Below are 19,091 nucleotides of genomic sequence, written 5' to 3'. Positions count from 1 at the left end.
TGCTGAGTAAAATCAGCCAGCCACAGAAAGACAAAAGCATCTGATCCCACAGATACAGGGCACCTAGAGCAGTTGGGAGTCATAGGGAGAAAGTAGAAGGGTGGTTTCCCGGGCCTGGGGGAGGGGGAATGGGGAGCTGGTGTTTAATGGGTTCAGAGTTTCAGTTTTGCAAGATGGCAAGAGCTCTAGAGACGGACGGTGGTGATGGTTGAACAGCGATGGGAATGTAGCCAAAAAACCGCTGAACTGTATACTTAAAAATGGCTAAGATGGTGACCTTTATGTGTATTTTACCACAAGTAAAAAATAATTCAAAGCTAAAAAAGAGAAAGACCTCAAAGGACCCCATTCCAGTTAGGCCCCCGGTCCCGGGCAGAGCGAGGCGGTGGCCCCAGAGTCCGGGGGCAGCTCTCACCTGGGCCAGCAGCCAGTCCACCAGCTTGCTCCCAGGCAGCACCGACTTGTACGTCTTCAGGTGGTAATCACGGTCCCTGCGGAGAGGAGGAAGCGCACTGTGAGCAGGCTGGGCAGGATGGGGAGGGGACGGACCCCGCTTCCCTGCTTCCAGTGCCCTGATCCAAAGGTTTCCAGGCTCTCTAGACTCGGTAGGGGAGGACGGGGGAGGGCTAGGGGACAGCACTGGGTAGGGAGTCTCGGCCTGAATTGCACACCTCACTCACCGTGTGACCTGGAGCACATCTATCCCAACCCAGGACCCCCTCTCACCTACAGAGTGAGAGGACAGGAGGTGAGGGCTCTAAGGCTCCTCTCTCCAGCCCAGGGGTTCTCAGGCAGGGGCAACTTTGCCCCCCAAGGAACACCTGGCTGTGTCTGAAGACAGCTCTGGCCATTACTGCCTGGCAGGAGGTGGGCGCACTACTCACGCACAGCAGGTAGAGACCAGGGGTGCTGCTAACCATCCCAGACACCCGGAAGACCTCGCAAATAAAGAATTATCTGGCTCAAAATGTCAACAGCACCATGACATTGAAAACTGACTCGCTCTGAGTAATGAAAAAAACTCTCAATTTCTCTTTCCTTTTTGTCTGTTCTGATGTCGATATTCATGCGGGCAGAGGTAACAAGCTCTTCCAGTGTGGAAGCGCCTCTCCCAGGGCTGGTGTGGGGAATCAGGCCGGGCAGAGGGCAGGGGCCTTGGGACATGCCTGGTTCTTTAGGCGCTAAATGCTCCGGCCCGTGTGGCCTCTAACCTCCTGCTGGGTCCTGGTACAAAGGCTTCTGCTGACCTCACAACCCAATTGTAATAATGTCTCAGCCTCTGAAGCCGACAAAAGTGAGTGTGTGGCCAGCCCATGTCGAGGCTGATGAAGTCCAGATGGGGAGTTTTTCTCAGGTCTTTAGGAGCTGGAATGTCCAGCAGGCCAGGTCATGGAGGGGACCTTCTGGGACCTGCAGCAGGGCAGCAGGGGAGGGGCTGAGGAGGCGGAGGCAGGTCTGGAGATAAAAGTGGTTCCTGCGGCCTGACCTCCAACAATGAGGCCAAAGGCCAACAAGGCCAGCAAATGCCAGGAAAGGCCCTTCCGCTTCTCCTCTGAGAGGTAGTAAGAGCTGTCAGGACAAAGGGGCAGAGGAATCTGCTCCTGGATTAGAACTGAGTCAACCTCTCTGCCCCTTCACCTGCAACCATAAGCTTCATGGTAAAGAGAACTACCATTCGCTGGCATTTCCAGAGCACTCGCTCACTAGGCGCCAGGCGCCCTCCGCATGGAATCCTCACGACAGCCCAACAGGTATGGGCTAATTTATGCCCATTTCACAGATGCAGAAAGAGACAGCCACTATCTTTCAGCAGTCACTCAACCCATATTCACTAAGTGCTACTTTGCCCTAGGCCTGCGTTCTCCAACATGTGGCCACTTTGCAATCAATGAATAAATACTAAATCAAATTTAAAAGGACATTCCTCAGTCTCCAGGGCTAGAGAGACACATGGACTGGAGGCCACTGGGCCAGACGGCACAGACGTAGAGCCTTTCTACCGCCGTGGGAAGGTCCACTGGACAGCACTGCTCCAGGTGCTGTGCAAGCGTCTGAGGACACAGCAGTGAGCAAGTTCCCTGGCCCCGGTAAGTGTACAATTCAGGGCAGAAAAAAGGCAGTACACAGATAAAGAAATATATGTATGTCAACTGACATACTCACAACAGTCATATTGACAAGTTGAAGGAGAAAACCAAAGGGAAGTAAGGAGCACAGTTTGTACCCGATGGTGATACTCTGAGAAAGTGGCCAGGAAGGCCCTCTGTGACCTCTGGAGAAGGTCAGGAAGCAAATATGCATGTATGTAAGGGAAGAGTATTTCCGGTCAAGGGAACAGCAAGTGCCAAGGCCCTGAGGTGGGTCCTATTAGTAACCCTGTTCCGCAGAGGAAAAAGTGGAGGCTCCAGGAGGTTAACTCTGCCCAAGGTCACACAGCTGGTAACTAGCAGGCTAAGGTTCTAACTCACCACCATGCTGCAGCTGTTCAACTGCACTTAGCCCTAACCCACTTAGCGCTACTGACAAACCTACAGGGCAGGTATGACTGTTAGCCCCATCTGATGAAGAGTAAGACTGAGACTCAGCGAAGCTGTCAGCCCAAGGCCACAGAGCCGAGGAGAGGCAGAGGTGACATTGAGGCTGGCAGACAGTGACTTACTTGATCACGGGGGTGTAGAGGCTGTGGAGGCGGCAGTAAAGCCTCACACCCTGAAAGAGAAAAGGGGGGAGTCTGAGATCAGGCCACGTCTTTCGGGGGTCTTCAAATCCAGGCTACCAGGAGAGGTGGCTCCCAGGAAAGGACAGGCGGGTGGGGGACAGGGAAGCGGGGGAGGGAAGAGGGAGACAGGTAGGGGCCGTGGAGGAGGAGAGGCCACCGGGGTCCAGGCCCGCTGTGTGGTGACTGAAGGGTCAGGGTGAGGGGGTCAGAGTGACAGGGTCCCTACCTTGGACATGATGTCCTCCAGCTCACTCCGCGCCTTGTAGGTGCCATCATCGTAGCGGAAGCGGTACATCACCTGCTCGTTCTTGAACTGGTGCTTGTCCGAGACTAGAGGGACCCGGGGCGGGGGGGGGGGGCGGGCGGTAAAACAGGGCAGTCCCCCTCGGCCCCTCCAGGCCCTGCCCTCCCCTCAGCCGAGCTCTGTGCCAAGTGAGCTTTCTCTGAACCTCCTGCTCGTGCTACGTGCGGGACCCTGCCGCGAGCTGCAGCTCAGGTCTGGTGCACCTGCAGGACTCGTGAGAGGCCCGGAAATCCCCGATCCAGCCTGCGTTGGGAGCCGCCGGGCCCAGCGTCTCCTCGGAGCAAGAGCACCAAAGCATGTGTAGGGACCAAGTGTGCTGGGTCTGAGACCACACTGTCAGGATTTATGGGACCACCTTTACGCCACGGCCCTGGGCCGCCCTTGGTGTTGCTTCCTCTCACTCCCCACTTTGGATCCACTAGCAAATCCTGTCAGCTCTTCCTTCATGACACTCTACCCTCCCACCTGGTCCAAGCCACCTTCTTCTCCCGCCTGGACCATCACAGCTGCCTCCTCACGGAGTGCCCTGCTGCTACCGCCGGCACAGCAGTGTGCTCTTGGCACGGCGGCCAAAAGGACCGTCCGAGTCTGAGTCTAGGCGGGTCTTTCCTCTACTCAGAACTCAGCAGTGGCTTTGCAGGTCACTCAGAGCCAAGCCAAAGACCGTACAATCCTGTAAGGTTCTGAACCCCATCCCCTGAACACTCCCCCCGGCCCTGTGCCCTCTGACCCCATTGAACGCTCCCCACGCCCTCTCCGCAGCAGCTGTGTCCTGGCCTCCTTGTGCCCCGCCCCAACAAACCGCTCATCCTCCTGTCCTGGGGACTTCTCACTGGCTGCTCCCTCTGCCTGGAATCCCAAAGCCCACCTGGCTCCCTCCCTCTCTCAGGTGCCGGCTCCGTCATCGCCTTCTCGGTGAGGCCTCCCCAACTCGCCTATTCAAAACTGGACCCCACTCCCTGCTTTGTCTCCCTCCCCAGCACCTACCACCACCTGTATACGCTTGTTTTTATTTATCGTGTTTACTGTCTTCTCCCTGCAGCTGGGAACTTGGCCCATGAGAACAAGAGTTTTCATCAGTCCTGTCTACGGCTGTGTGGACAATGCCTGGCCCGAAACAGGCACTCAAGAAATTTACACAAATGGGTCTTGTCTTTTCTGAAAAAAAGACAGAAAATTCTACTTCCCTGACCCCATCTTTCCTACGTGTCCCCGTGTTGCTGGTAAGCAGGGGAGTGAGCAGTTTTATGAGGGCATCCACATCCCCGGGGACCCGCACAGCTGCACCGACGCACAGAAGTCGCCCCTGAGTTAGTGGAAACGGCACAGCTGCAGCCTGACCTATTCCCGCCATGTGGCCCCCGCGGGCCCAGCACCCACCCACTCACCATGGTGGATAATGCCATTCTCCAATAAGGCTTGGCCCAAGTTGACTCCTTCTTCAGTCTTGCTGATTTCACCAATCTCCAGGAGCCAGGAAACAAACTCACTGCCAGGAACATCACATGCGGTTGAGAAGACCTCCCGGTCCTGGGACCCCCAGGGACCACCACTAAGCTGGCCTGGCCTCACCCGCTCCTGGGAAGGACAGCTAAAACTTCCTGCCCAGAAGCGAAGTTTGGGGGCCCATAGCCTGAGGGTTGTGCTGAGACCGCATGCTTCTCCCTGTGACCAATGGCAGAGGGGTGGGTATAACCAGCCCCCAGGCCCTGCCTCGGATGGAGGGATGGAGGGATGGATGGGGGAGTGAGAGGATGGATAGACGGACACATGAGTAGGTAGGTAAATGAATGAAAAGTGAATGAGTAAATGGATGGCTTGACAGGCGAATGAGAGGTGGCTGGGAAGACTGCTGAGCAGGTGGGTAGGTGGTAAGCGCAGAGATAACTGGGTAGATGGGTTGCGGAATGGATGATGGATGGCTAGATGGATGGATGGAGGGAGAAACAGAAGCAATGAAGAAACAATCAGGAAGAAATAAGGGTCCAGAAAGATAATTGTGGAGAGTCAAGAGAGAGAATGGTGATCAAATCAGGTCAGCCTCCTACTTAAAACCCTCCAGCGGGCTTCCCCATCTCTCTCAGGAAGAAACCGGCCCATTCCTCACTGGTCTCATCCCCTGTGTCCTTCACTTATTATGCTTTGGCCGCACCCACTACCTTCCCCTTCTTAAAAAAAATGCCAGACTCCTGCCGGCCTCAGGGCCTTTGCACTTACTGTTCCCTCTGCCTATAAACACTGTTCCTAACCCTTTTCATCCTTCAGGTCTCAGCTCAAATGTCACCTCCTCAAAGAAGCCTTCCCAGCCCACCTCATCAAAAGTAGTCCCTCATCCCCATTCAACCCATCACATCTCTCGGTGTGACCTCCCTTTTAATACTCGTAACTGTCTGAAGTTGTACTGTTGGCAGGTTTCCTCATGTTTATCAGCCACCTCCCCCAATCCCCAGAATTCAGGCTCTATGCTGTCAAATTCATGGCTCCTCCCCCAGAACTGAGAATGGGGTCTAAAGCACAAGAGGGCTCAATAATCATTTACTGAACAGATGAAGGAATGAACCATTGAGCAAGAAGGAATGTTCTGGGACCAGGAGGAAGGTCTCAGGGAGAAAGCTGGGTTCACAGGCCAGAAGAAAGCAGGTAAACCCAACATGACTACCCAGTGGGGTAGAGGCTCAGCCAGACCCCAGCTACTGGCTCCTGGTGGGTGCTCCAGCCCAGCACCGTGCTCAGCCCACTCAGAGTCAGCAGGAAAAGGGAGAGCTGGGAACGGGACCGTTTCCGCCTAGCAATCTGTGTTCAATGAAAGCAGGTGGCAGCTGGCCAGAGCACAGCGCTCTCCTGCTTATCGAAACCAGCTGTCCCGCCTCCAATTACAGGGCCAGAGGGGGGCAGGGCTATTTTTAGCTTTCCAGGATTTGCTGAGCAAAGACCTGCCTTGTGTGTAGGTAGTGGTTGTGTGCAAGGCATTCAGTGAGCCCCGGGTGCAGGGGCATAGAAGAAATAGATCTATTTTGTGGAGCAGAACCCCAGGTGGGAAAAAGACTGTTCTGGGTCCTGCCCACCCCCAGTTCCATTCTCTAAGTCCCAAAAATCAGGGACAGAAAGTTACCAGCAGCCGAGAGAAGTGAACAGATGTTGAGTGCCCACTCTCGGAGGCTGGAGGCTCGGCGTCCGGCTGCCCACCCGCTGTCCCACTGGGGGCCGCTCTGGGGTGCGGGGCCAGGAAGTGACCCACAGCAGATGCTAGGACAGAGGACAGAGCAGAGGACAGCAATGGTGACTGTGTTTCTGCCCTGAGCAGAGTCTTGCCCCTTGTAGAGGACAAAGGAGTGTTCCCTGGATTCAACAGGTAAACTTTCTAATCAAATAAAATCTGAAACTGGGACCCAACGTGCAAAACCGGATAAATTTCATCTCTGAAAAGGGGAGCCGGTCCTCAGTGTGGCTGCCTCTCGCTGCACTGGGAAGACTAAGGCAGCTTATGGCTTTTCAAGAGAAGCCGGAAATCCCTCATTTCCTGTGAAAGCTCCCAACTGGTTAACGTAGATATCAAGTCCAAATTTTCTGAAAGCACCATGTGGCCTATAAAAAACACATCTGTAAACTGCACTGGGTCAGTGGGGCACCACTAATCACCGCTGGGGTGCAGGGAAGGGTGTTCTAAACAGGGGGATCCGCATCCACCAAGGCCCTGAACGAAGGAAAGTTAGGAAACCAGCGATCTGCCGGCTGCCGGGGGCTGCAACGAACAGCAAGATCCAGTCCTGCAGCAGGACAGAACCCGGGCGGTGACCGGGGGGTACAGAGAGGTGGTCAACCTGGTCTGGTGGCAAGTTTGAAATTCAGAGGATGGGGGACTGCTGAGAGTTAACATGTGTCCGGCTTCCATCCCTGCTTCCTTCCTGGTCCCCCGAAGCATTCCCCCAGTACACACGTGTTCGGCCTACCACGTGCCAAGCCCCGTGTTGGCCACAGTCTTGTAGGGTCGTGCCCTAGCTGAGGCCCACTGTACCACTCAGCATCCAGTGCAAGAATCCCCTTTCCCTGCCTATTCTTCCATGGCCTCGAGGTCCATGAGGGAAGGGACTAAAGGGTTTATAGTCATCCCTGTAACTCCACTGCCTGAAGACGCTCCCTGAAGTTATCACAGCAGTGTTCTACAAGTCGTTATCGATCAGCTACTACATGCTAATACCGTGCACCTGTGCACACAGGCCGACAAGACAGCTCAGCCTCTTCCACCTCAGAGCTTCCGTTCTGGCAGGTGTGAACAAACTGAATGGCATCTGACCTGTGTCAAGCGTGACACCAAAGGCCTTCTCCTTCCAGGACACCTTCCCTGGCGGCCCCCGCCAGGCAGGCCCTCACGCCCTGGCCCCTGAGCTCTAACAGCTCTGACAGTGTCCTCATTCAGGGCCTGCGTGATGGTTCACCCTCACCTCCCTCTTCTGCTTAGACTCTCTCAGTGGCTCCCCAGAGCACTCAGAATAAAAATCTGAACCTCTTACCCGTCCCTGCCTGATCTGGCCCCGTCAACCCCTGTGGCGTGGCCCCCCAGCCCTCTGCCACTCCCTCCCTCCCTCCAGCCACACTGACCTCCTCACTGTCCCTCCGTGACTCCCTCAAGGCTCACTCCGCCTTGGAGCTCACGCACCTGCCGCTCCCTCTGCCAGGACGCTGTTCCCCCAGACCTTTTCAAGACCGACTCTTGCTTGTCATCCGGACTTTGGTTAAATGTCACCTCCCCTGAGAGGCTCTTCCTGACCACGTGGTTGAAACAGCACCCTTTTTCCTTGCCTCCTTATAACTTCCTTCCTTCCCTACAGCATATTCAACTCTCTGAAGTTCCCTTCTTTGATTAGCTTTATTTCTATTTGTCTGCCTGTCTGCTCATTCCCTGACTGGCTGGTTATCTCTGGGAAGTCAGGGATCCCGTCTGTCCTCTCCACAGCTGGCACGCAGTCAGTAAACACGGAGTGAACTGGACGAGTGGGTGAAGCATCGATTCTGTCTCCCCAGCTCATCTGAGGGTCCTAGAGGACAGATTTTATTCCTCGGTTTTCTTCACGTGGCCCCCGTGAGTTCTGTCTCTGAGCCGGGCCACTCCCTTAAGCCCGGCACCCATCTCTGTCACTCTCGCCAGCACTGTGTTCGGCACGTCCCTTGCACCTTCTCACAGTATCCCCCAGCAACCCTATCAGGCCCGTTTTATTTTCTCTCATTAATCAATCATTTACTAGCCTCAGAGGAGCTAAGAAACGGGCCCAAGTCACACAGGCAGACAGCGTGGGTTCCAGGACTTGCGTCCAAGTCTGACGCAAAGCCCAATCCCTGCAGGTTATAAAGATAAATCAGACACTTTTTATTTCCATGGAATTCCCTGTCTGCTAGTGGAGAGAAATGTGGAGAAAGTAAAACTATCAAGTAAAAATGAAATGTGCTGAATAGAGATGAAAATGGGCAAGCGCAGCAGGACCAAGGCCCGGGTTCCGGCCCAGCCTCCCGCTTGTGACCTTGTACAGGGCCTTCTCCCTCTCTGTGCCTCAGTTTCCTCAGCCTTAAAATGGGGATAATGGCAGGAACCTGCCTCACCGTGCTGGACGATGGTTAAAGGTATGGCCACGTGCCAGTCCCTGGGGCGGAGAAAGACTCGATAACCATGACGCCGTGACTGCTGGCTCCTTCCACCGGAGGGGACCAGGGTGCTCCTGGAGGAGCAGGCTGGGGAGCTGAGCCTTGCGGAGAGGGAGGAGACCGCAGGCCCCAAGCTGAGTGCAGAGCGAAGCCATGCAGGGAGGAGCTTTCCAGAACAGTCGCCTGCTGGACACGGGTCCTTAAGGCCCTGGCGATTACACAACAAGCTTCAATTCTGGCCCTGTTTCAAGCAGGCAGTAAAAGAAATCGCCCTAATCCTTCCTGAGAAGACGGAACACTCCGTCAAAGCCCTCATCAGCGAAGGTTATCCCATCCGGCTGGACTGTGTTCTCAGATGGCTCTGGCAGGAGGCTGGGAGGCCCTCCAACCCCGGGGGGCCGGAAGAAGGCCCCTCCTGGAAGGAAACATCCCTTCTGCCCAGGGATTAGTGGCGAACTGATGGAGAGGAGCCAAGCTGTCCCATCCCCGCTTCCCACATCTCCTCTCCACCCAGGGAGCTTGGAGCTGGGGTGGCTGACCCCTGAGGGCAACAGGGCGCCCTGGTCACCCCTCAGGGGCCCAACCACCCCCGAACCCCCTGCCCGCTGCCCTGCCAACCACAAGCCTCAGGCCGTGGCCAATCCATCTGCCCGGCCCCACAGTCGCACAGCCCCTCCAGCGTTGACGCTTGACCGCCTACCAGGCACTTCAACCTGACACGCCCAAACCTGAGCTCCTGCTTCCACCTGTCTCTGCACCTCTCTTCACCTGGCTTCCGAGCACCACACTCACCCCACGCGCCCCTCTCTCAGGCTCCTTCGCTGGTCCCCCCTCCACAGGCCATCAGGCCCCAGGACCCAGGCCCTGCCTCGTCGCTCTCCACACGTCCCCTTCCGATTTCATTCAGTCTCTCTGGCCTTAAACCATCTAAATGCCCTTAGATCTCCTGCACTTAGATCTCCAATCCAGACTTTTCTCCCCAAGTCAAGATTTTATTTCCAACTAGCAGGTCAACATCTCCATCCGGGTGTCTAACAGTCTCAGTGCAACTGTGCATACGGAGCCTCTGAGCTCTCCTCTCGCCTGCTAAAACCTGCTCCTCCCTCCAGCCCCCTCCCCTCCTCAGCAGGCGGCAGCTCCGGCTTTCCTGGGGCTCGCGATCCTTAACTGCCCTTGTTCTCACCCCACCAGCAACTGCCGTCACCTTCATAAGGACCCAGGATGCGACCATCTTCCCCCATCTCCTCCGTGACTGCCCTCGTCCAAGTCACCTCTCCCCTGGTCTACGGCACTACAATAACCCAGTGGCTTTTACCTGAAGGCTCTTCAAAAGCTTTTAGGAAGCAGATGAGATATGAGTGAAGAAATTCTGAATAAAGTCCCTGCCTCACAGGCAAACGTCTCTCCGAAGGTGGACACAGCCTCAGAGGTGGGGAGCCCTTAGCATTCTTCCACCCTCTCCCGTGCCGACCACTGTGCCTAGCACACAGCAGGGCCTGGAAACAGCCTGCCAGTTTTATCCAGACTGCATGTTCTCTGCCTCTCCCAATCCCCAGGTGAATGACGCCACCCCAGGTGAATGGAACCTGGGTCTGAGATTCAATCTGGTCACACCTGTGCTCTGACCCCTTTGCTCCTTATTTATGAAATGCAAGCAGGGGTAAGATGTCTTATTCGTAGTAAATAATGTATTTCCCAGAGAAATTAGAGGCCCTAAGTACTGAAAAGCTTACGGTACCCTCCCCGCTCCTCCTCCCTCATATGAGCTCAGGAAGGGTGGCCTTGCTGGACACCTTGTTCTCAGACTTCCAGCCTCCAGCACTGAGAAAATAAATTTCTGTTGTTGAAGCTGCCCGCTCTGTGGCACGTTGTCATGGCAGCCCCAGCAGACTGACACAGGGCCTACGTTTGCTCTTTCAGACCTTCCACCACCTTCGTCATCAACTCCTCATGTTAAATACCTCTCTGCTGGAAATATCTACAGTGGCTTCTCTTTCCTTGAACATTAGGGCAGCGTTTTTCCATCCATGGTGGGCAACCCATTCGTAGTTTGCAAAATGAATTTCACGGGGCTTGCTCAGGATTATTGTTGAAATGAATAAAGAAATAAGTTGAATAGACTAGAAAGGATAGGATAGGACAGGACAGGACAGAAATCGAATAGGGAAAACAGAACAGATATTTTCAGAGTACATCAAGCACAGTAAGTTTTGTGAATCTTCAGCTTCACTCACATACTGCACAGATGTGTGTACCAGATCACAACATAAAACTTAGGGTTTGCAGTGAGGTATGGTCACAAACGTTTGAAAGACTGATATGGGGCCCACTATCCTTCTTGGCCTCCGAGGACTGTTCCACAAGGATTCGGGGTTCTGTAGTGGCTCTTCCCAGGGGGGTCCTGTGGGGAGGGGGAGGGCTGGGAAGAGCGAGGTGGGCACAGAGGGTCTGGCTACCTCCAGCTTCCACTGAGACCCAGGAGCCAGCAGAGGCCAGGGCGGGGCCACTCACTTTCCAAGGAAGCACTTGGGGACGGTGCTCAGCTTCCTCCGGCGGTCCTTGATCAGGTTCACCTTCTTGTTCATCATCATGTGGTAGAGCTTCTCCCCCTTCTCCGCAATCATGACGTAGGCGTCCCGCTCCATGCCCAGCTTCAGGCCTACGGAGGAGGCACAGTCAGCACCAGGGACAGCGCCAGCGCTGGGGAGCCTGGGGCAGGCCCTTCACTCCTGGAAGCTGCCCCCCACCCTGGCTGCCCCCACCACTCCCACAGCCAGCAGCCGTCTATAAAGCACTCCCTGCACCGTGGTCACTGCCCGAGGCCCCTCGGAAGAACCCGGCAGGGGAGGGTGGCTAATCTCCCCCATTTTACAGACGGCAAAGCTGAGGCCCAGAGAAATGAAGTCGGAAGTCTCAGAATAAAAGGCAGTTAAACTGATTAAAGTCTTCAACCTGAGGGTAAGTTTTCAAATCCAGGGCTGATCAGAAAGAAAGTCTGCTGAGATCTTCCTTCCAGCCAGAGATGGAAATCTGCCCGTTTCTCTAGAAATCACACAAAGGACCCTGACCCATATCAGTGCCCCAAGTTTTCTACTTGGACCCTGTCCACTCCTGACAGTAACAGCAACAGCGAACAATCAGAAAATGCTATAAGCACTACTATAGGCCACTTAATCCTCAGGAAACCTACAAGCAAGGACCATTATCCCTATTTCACATATGAAGAAACTGAGACCCGGGGAAGTTTAAGTTCTCTGTACGTGGTTACCCAACGAGAAGTGGTAGAACCACGATTTAGACCCAGGAAGTTTGGCTCCATCTGCTCTTGGCCACAGCATGTGCCACCACCCCTGTCAACACAGCCCTGAGATCAGTAACACCCCGATTCCAACGACCAAGGCCCTCTCGGGCCACAGGTCACTCGTGGTCACATACTCTCTGCACTGACCACAACCTTCGATTGGACCACAAAGACACTGATCTGCTGCACCCAGGCCAGGCCACACCCCTGATCCCCTCCCAGTCCTGACCACACACCCAGCCCTGATCAGTTTCCAATGTCAAAACCAGGGGCCAAATTCAGTGGCTTATTTGGCCTAATGGTATTTTAATACATTTTAACGTAATATTTAAAATGTATTAAAATACCACCTTAAAATCCAGATGGTAAGTTTCTCTAGGAAAAAGATAAAAATCGATGGATCTAGTCATGCTGGGCTCATATTCTTGAGAGGTGACGGCCACTTGTGCTTGGGGAGAAGTAGGGACAGGACAGAAGTGGATGGACCTGGCATGTGTGTGGAAGCAGAAGAATTAAGAGGATTTGATCTACTGGATTTGGTGAGCAGGCTGAAATCAGAGATGACACCAAGAGTTTTTGAAACTAAGCTTGTGAGAGAACGGAGGAGCCGCTCACTGAGACAGGGAAGCGGATGGGATGAGCAGGTCTGGGCAGAAGATACGATGCAAATGAAGAGTTCAGAGCAGACAAGCTGTGAGAAGTCCAGGCACTTCTGGGAGGAAGGTCAAGAGGGACTTTAGGCTCCTGTCTCAAACTGCCAAGTAGGGCCAAATCCAGCCTCACTTAGCAGCACTACAGTCCCCTGCAGCAGAGACGCGCATCCCCACGTGTCACTGACGTCCAGGCAGCTGAAGAAACTTGCCCTAAACATTCCGTGCCTTGTCTTTCCCAGCCTGGCGGTGACTGCGCCCCAGGCCAGTGCGCACCCTGACCCCAGCCAATGATCACACCCAGCCCTGCACCTCCCATGGAGGCTGCCTGGGTCCAGACAGGTTCCTGACCACAGTGATGGGCAGCCCCCAAGGACCCTCCTCCCCAGCACAGACTCGGTGAATCTCTAACACAAAGAACCCCAGGGGAAAGAATAGAACCATGGAGGAGAAAAGGTATGTAGGGATTATCTTGGCAACCAAACCTCAAGGTGAAGGGTGCCAGGAATCCCAGGATGATCAACCAAATCGACATGACCTTGGGCAAGTGCCTTCCATTGGGCCTCAGCTTCAAGATCTACCTAGGGGGCTAAACCAGGTGACCTCAGGTGGTCTGAGATACCACCCAGTTATAACACAGTCCCAGAGCTCCCTGCCCCCTCCAAGACCTGCTTCTTGCAGCTCTGACATTTCTAGAAAGGACCCTATGCCCCTTCCCTAGGCACTATGCAGAAGTGACCAGCCTGGGGAGAGCCATACACACCCCAGGGGTCCCAGGAAAGCCCCCCAAAGCCACCACTCTCCAGAGGAGCGGGAGATGGCCCAGCCACTCACTCTCGCGTTGCTCCCGCTCGCGGATGATGGCGTCCAGCCACTTCTGCTTCTCCTCCGCCGTCTTGGCCATGCAGACAAACCACTTGTTCTTGGCCGTGTTGTGGATCTTCCAGCCGTTGGTGACAGTGTAGCCGTTGCTGTGGTAATCCGCTGGCAAAGGTGGGGCAAAGGTGGGTCAGCAGACTCAGCCACACAACTCTGATCATTCCCAACCACACACTTGTGAGTGAGGGGACGGGGCCAGCCCTCTGGCTTCGGAAAGACAGGGCGCAGAGGTGTGGACAGGACCAGGATTTGAGAGTTGAACTTTCAACCCTTCCCATGCTCACTCCCTCTCCTGGCTCTTCTCTGGTGGGCAAGGAAGACCTGCAAACAGAGACCCCTCCCAAGCCCTCCATGACAGGGGCTTCTAGACCTCACAGTCCAGGCAGAAACGCAGGAGTGACTCAAGGGAAGACACCTGTCCAGAGCCCAGGAACACATCCCTGCCTCCCTGCCCGGCTCATTGGCACCCTCGGGCTGCTTGAACCCTAGTGCAAGCCAGGCCACACCAGGCTGCGGGCCCTCGCGCACTGCTGGCTGGGTTGGGACCGGCAAACTCTGTGACAACAGGTTGGTGTTCTTCAGGGAAGCTGATTCAGGGTACAGCCTGTACCCTGAAGCTGAGGAGCGGGCCACAGGTTTCATGAGACCACCCGAAGGGTCTGTGGGTCAAAACCCATGAAGAACCCCTACCCTCAACAAGATCAAGAGATTCCCATGAGAATTCTCACAGCCCCACTGTTCATAATAGTCAACAGTGGAAATAACCAAAGTATCCATCCCCAAAGGAATGGGCACACTGTGGACTATTCGTGCAACAGAATATTCTACAGCGATGGGAACCAGCAAACCAGGGAGAGCTATCAGTACATACAGAAACACGAACGAATCTCACCAACGCGGGGCTGAGTGAAAGAAGTGCGATGCAAAAGAACGTGTGGTATTTATGACCATTTAAATATAAAGATAATAAATAAATATAAATATATATTTAAAGCCATTTTATATATATATATATATATATATATATATATATATATGACCATTTAAATAAGATTTTAAAACAGAGAAACTGTGATTAAAATAATAATGCACATTTAGGAGGTAAAACTATCTTAAAAAGCAAGAAAATGGCCATTACAATATTTGGAAGCAGTTACTTCTGAGGGGAAGGAGGCACTGTGACCAGGGAGGGGCAGGTGAGGGGTTCCAGGGTGCAGGTAGCATTTTACTCATTCACCAGAACGGCGACTACCTGGATACCATCTTTTGCCGTGTATAATGCGCACCCACGTTTCTGGCCTAAGCTTTCTGAAAAAAAGAAATCTTTTGTTTTGGTTTTTTAATTCAATGTTTATTTATATTTCAAATATATTTATATTTATAGGTATTTGGTTTTTTGTGTTATAAAGGGATTTTAGCATTTACTTTTTAACATATTATGGTAAAAATAATATATTTTTAATATATTATGTAACAAATAACTACAAAACACAAGAACAGATACAAGATATTTCAGGTACTACCCATGTATAATACACATCCTTCTTTTTCCCTCAAAAATGTGAGCAAAAAAGTGCACATTATACACGGCAAAATAAGGTATTCATTTTGCGTGCACAAGTTTTAGGCACTTTTCTGTAGATAGGTTCCATTTCAAATAAAAGGAAAAACGGACACAGACCATGCCGTGGAGCCGGTGGGACTGGGCTCAGGCAGGGTTTGGGGGCGGGGCCTACCTGTCCCGTCTTCCACGTTCTCCACCTCCATGACTTCAGTGTTGATTCGGCCCCTGAAGATGTAGAGGGAGCCGTTGATGGATTTGGTCCTCTTGGTGGATTTCTTGCCCCCGGTGACCCTGAAAGACAGTGGGAAGTCAATGTCCTCCACGCCTCACCCCACGGGGTCAATGCTCCTCAGCGGAGCCCCGGAAGGAAGAGCAGTTAACACGGAGAGGCGCCGGGGACGGGGGGAGCGCTGCACCGGGGTCCAGAGCTCCGGCTTTTGCCTGGTGGTTCGGTGACTTCTCCACTCCCAGCCACAGTTTCCTCAGTTGAAAAAGGGGCTAGTGGCCTTGCTGCCTTCACAGAGCTCCTTTTCGGCCAGCAGGAGACACCGATGACAAACCAACAAGAAGCAATTCTTCTTGGCTAGAAAATGGGTTAAGGCCCTCAAAGTGTCTAACAAACAGGTGCTTCCTGAAATAAGACCAGAGTGCCAGAAAGCTCGGAGTAGGCAGTCCGTCCACACGTTCATCCACATCCACCCACCCGCCGTTCGTTCATTTGCTCAAATGAATTCTATGGCTCACCCATTTAGTTGCTCAACACACATCTGACCAGCGCTTCCTGTGAGAAAATCCCAGGTTGGAACCTGGGGCAGTCACGCACCCACGCATTCAACAAGCACTCAGAGGACACCTACTGGGTTCCAGGCATACTCTTCTAGGTGCTGGGGCTGCGGTAACAAATAAAAAACAGAAAAACAGTGTGTTTGAGAATTCATCTTCCAATATGGGGGGGGAGGGGACAGAGACAGATGCTAAGTAAAGAGGTCAAACTCCTTATGGCAGAGGGGCTAAATGTTGCGGTTAAAATAAAGCAGAGAATGAGCCCTGAGAGCTCGAAGGCCACTTTGTGGTCTGCTGCACCAGGAGGGTGACGTTCCCGAGAGCCAGCTGTGTCTGTTCCCAAACCTACTTGCCTGATGTGCACCTGCTTCTGTAACTAGGTAAACTAAACAGTATATAAGCTGAGGACAAATGCGTGTGGAAAGGGAGTCATCTCTCTGAAAACAAAGTTGAATGTTCCAGAAAGACTGGATAAAAGGAGAGCTGCTTTTGCATTAAGAACAAACTTATCGTCAAAGAAGAGGCCTTGGCTCTATAGGAAAAGAATGTTTAATGAATGCAATGTTTATGTTTTTAATTAAAATAAAACATTTATAGTTTTAAACAATAATAAAGGTTATAAAAATAATAATAAAGCAAAAAGATGGATAGGGAGAGTGGAGGGGTGTGGTTTCTAACTGGGGCAGAGGCGGGGTTGGGGCAGGTCTCACTGAAGAGGGGGCATTGGAACGACACCTCCAGCAGGGGAGGGAGGGACCCAGGGGGCTACCTGGGCACATTCCAGGCAGCGGCCGCAGCAGCTGTGGCGGCCGTGTTGCAGGAAGCAGCGAGGCGGCAGTGCGGCTGGGGCTGGGGTGCGAGGGCGGGAGTGTGGGGAAAGGGGTCAGAGTCGCCCCGTGGGCTAGATCCTGCAGGATCCTGTGGGCAGTGTGAAGGTCAACTTCTCCAGCGTGTGTGAGGTTGGGGCCGTGAAGGGTCCGACCTGAAGTAACTTGATCTCATTTTAAGTTTTAAAAACTCGCTCTGGTTGCCTAAGGGAAAAACAGACTATAGGTGGGCCAGTGGGAATCAGGAAGAACCAGAAGGGAAGACGGTTTGTGTGCACGTATCTATAGATACCTCTACACATGTGCGCACGTATTTTCATAAACTTTTAATTAAAGATCCATACAGAAAAATAGGGCCAAAGAAGTATATGGCTCAATCAACTTTTACAAGGTGAACACACCTGTATAAACACTTTCGCTCCCCCTAGGCACCCCCCCACGCCTTCCTCCGGTCCCTCGCCCCCCTTCCCCACCTCACAGGGTGGCCACAGCCCTGATGTAGAGGCCTGTGGGTCCGCCGTGCCTGTCTGAACTTCACATACACGGCATGACAAAGGTGAGCGTCATGGGCATCCAGGTGGCCTACAGCCTGGTGCTGCTGTGAGTGTTCCTGTGTGCGTCTTATGTGCGCACTGCCCTGGGCCACCTCCCTGGGAGTTGAGTTGCTGAGTTTTAAGAAATGCACACGATTGGCTTTACTAGAAAGGCCCACGCTCTTTTCCAAAATGGCTGTGTTAACACTCCCACTCCCAGTACAGGAGGAACATTCCAGTTGCTCCATATCCTCTGCAACTGGTATTTAATTTCTGTTTTGGCAGTGCTGGTGGGCGTATCGTGGTGTCTCATTAAACATTTCACTTGTATTTTCCTGATCAGTGACGAGGCAGAACACCTCATCATGTTTGTTGGTGAAATGACTGTCCTTTGACATTTTTCTGTCGGGTTGTCTATCTCTTTCTTAATGATTCACAGCAGGAGCTGGCAAACTTTTTCTGGCCAGAGAGTAAACATTTTTGGTATTTGCAGGCCGTAATTTTGGCTTGTAGGACTTCTTCACATATTCTGGACATGAGTCCTTCGTCAGTTAAATGGATCACACAGATCTTCTCCTAGTCTGTAGCTTACCTTTCCGTTTTCTTACGGTGTCTTTGGATGAACACTTCTTAATTTTAGTGCAATCTGATGAGTCTATTTTTCCTTTATAACTATACTTTTTGTCTAATTTAAGAAATCTTTGCTTATCTCCAGATCATGAAAATAGCCTCCTATACCTTCCTCCAGAAGTTGTATTGGTTGACCTCGTCCATTTAAAGCTACAATCCATCTGAAGCTGATGCATGTGTATTTTATAAGGTGAGGGTCAAGACTCGTTTTTCCACACTGGGCATCAAACTGACCCAGCACCATTTACGGAACTACACTGACGTCTTTGCTGAAACTCAAATGACCGCTTCCATGTCAGTCTACTTCTGGACTCGCTACTCTATGCCATTGATCGATTTGCCTCTTTTTACACCAAGACCACATCTCAATTACTGCAGCTTTACAGGGAGCCTGGTGTCAGTAATACAAGTCCTCCAGCTTTGGCCTCCAAAATTGCCCATTTTTGTGTTTCCATGTAAATTTTACAATCATTTACATACACATACACACAACCTCCCTCCCGGGATTTTTGTAGCAATTACACTGGGGTTCTGGCCAAAGCTTGACGGAGAAATGGAAAGGACTCACCGATGCAGTGGGAATGGGGGTGAGGCGGGTCAGAATCCAGGGCGACTAAGGGTCTGAGCTGCTGCTGGGGCCCCAGAGCAGGACAGAGCAGTCACAGAGGAAAAGGCTTGGTGCGGGAGTTGCGATGAAGACAAAGCATCTTGTTTTAGACACAGTTTTTAATTTGAGTGTGAGTTGTGTGTGAGACACCCACGTGAAGGTAAAGATTTATGTTTCTTCTACTTTACATACATGTACCAGGCCTATGCTAACCACTTTACATGTTTATTTTACTTACTCTCTAAAAACAACCCTATGAGACTTTTATCCCCATTTAACAGAGAGGAAAACAGAGGCACCAAGACCTGACATCACCTGCCCAAGGTCACACAGCTGGTAGGCGGCAGGCCTCTGTGCCCTTAACCACTGCTGGCTGCTGCCTCCTCGAGATGCTAATCAGGCCGTACACACACACACACACACGAGACGCAGCTCCTCTGAGCCGACTCCCCTTCTGAAGAACGGGGCAGTAGGGTTTTAAAACACTCCTTCCACTCTGACATCCAAGGAGTCTCTACTTTCGAATTAGACTAGAAATACTGAATCAGAGACCTTCCCTGACCCTGGTCCCAGACAGGCGGTGCCCTGAGTGACCCAGGAGAAGACAAAACAGCTGGCAGACACCTAGCTGCGCTGGGCATCTCCTGTGACCACATC

The 19,091-nt window shown here is 52.7% G+C and overlaps 1 protein-coding gene across 2 annotated transcripts in view; it reads right to left on the bottom strand.

Moving 5' to 3' along the window:
* Positions 1 to 19,091, bottom strand: part of PREX1 (phosphatidylinositol-3,4,5-trisphosphate dependent Rac exchange factor 1) — a 196,086-nt gene that overhangs the window by 65,967 nt on the left and 111,028 nt on the right. For both annotated transcript variants that reach the window (XM_054573629.1, XM_054573628.1), the window contains exons 8-14: positions 15,227 to 15,345; positions 13,446 to 13,595; positions 11,172 to 11,319; positions 4,412 to 4,512; positions 2,946 to 3,049; positions 2,660 to 2,709; positions 416 to 491 (exon numbers count right to left, since the gene is read on the bottom strand). In XM_054573629.1, coding sequence (XP_054429604.1) covers positions 416 to 491; positions 2,660 to 2,709; positions 2,946 to 3,049; positions 4,412 to 4,512; positions 11,172 to 11,319; positions 13,446 to 13,595; positions 15,227 to 15,345 — 748 coding nt within the window. The remainder of the gene's footprint in view (positions 1 to 415; positions 492 to 2,659; positions 2,710 to 2,945; positions 3,050 to 4,411; positions 4,513 to 11,171; positions 11,320 to 13,445; positions 13,596 to 15,226; positions 15,346 to 19,091) is intronic.

This window comes from Pteronotus mesoamericanus, unplaced genomic scaffold (assembly GCF_021234165.1).
Source record: "Pteronotus mesoamericanus isolate MK-2021 breed Mesoamerican mustached bat unplaced genomic scaffold, CSHL_Meso_final contig_25, whole genome shotgun sequence".
Taxonomy (NCBI): Eukaryota; Metazoa; Chordata; class Mammalia; order Chiroptera; family Mormoopidae; genus Pteronotus; species Pteronotus mesoamericanus.
The sequence above is the reverse complement of the archived record's forward strand: the minus strand, read 5'-3'. Positions and strand labels throughout refer to the sequence as shown.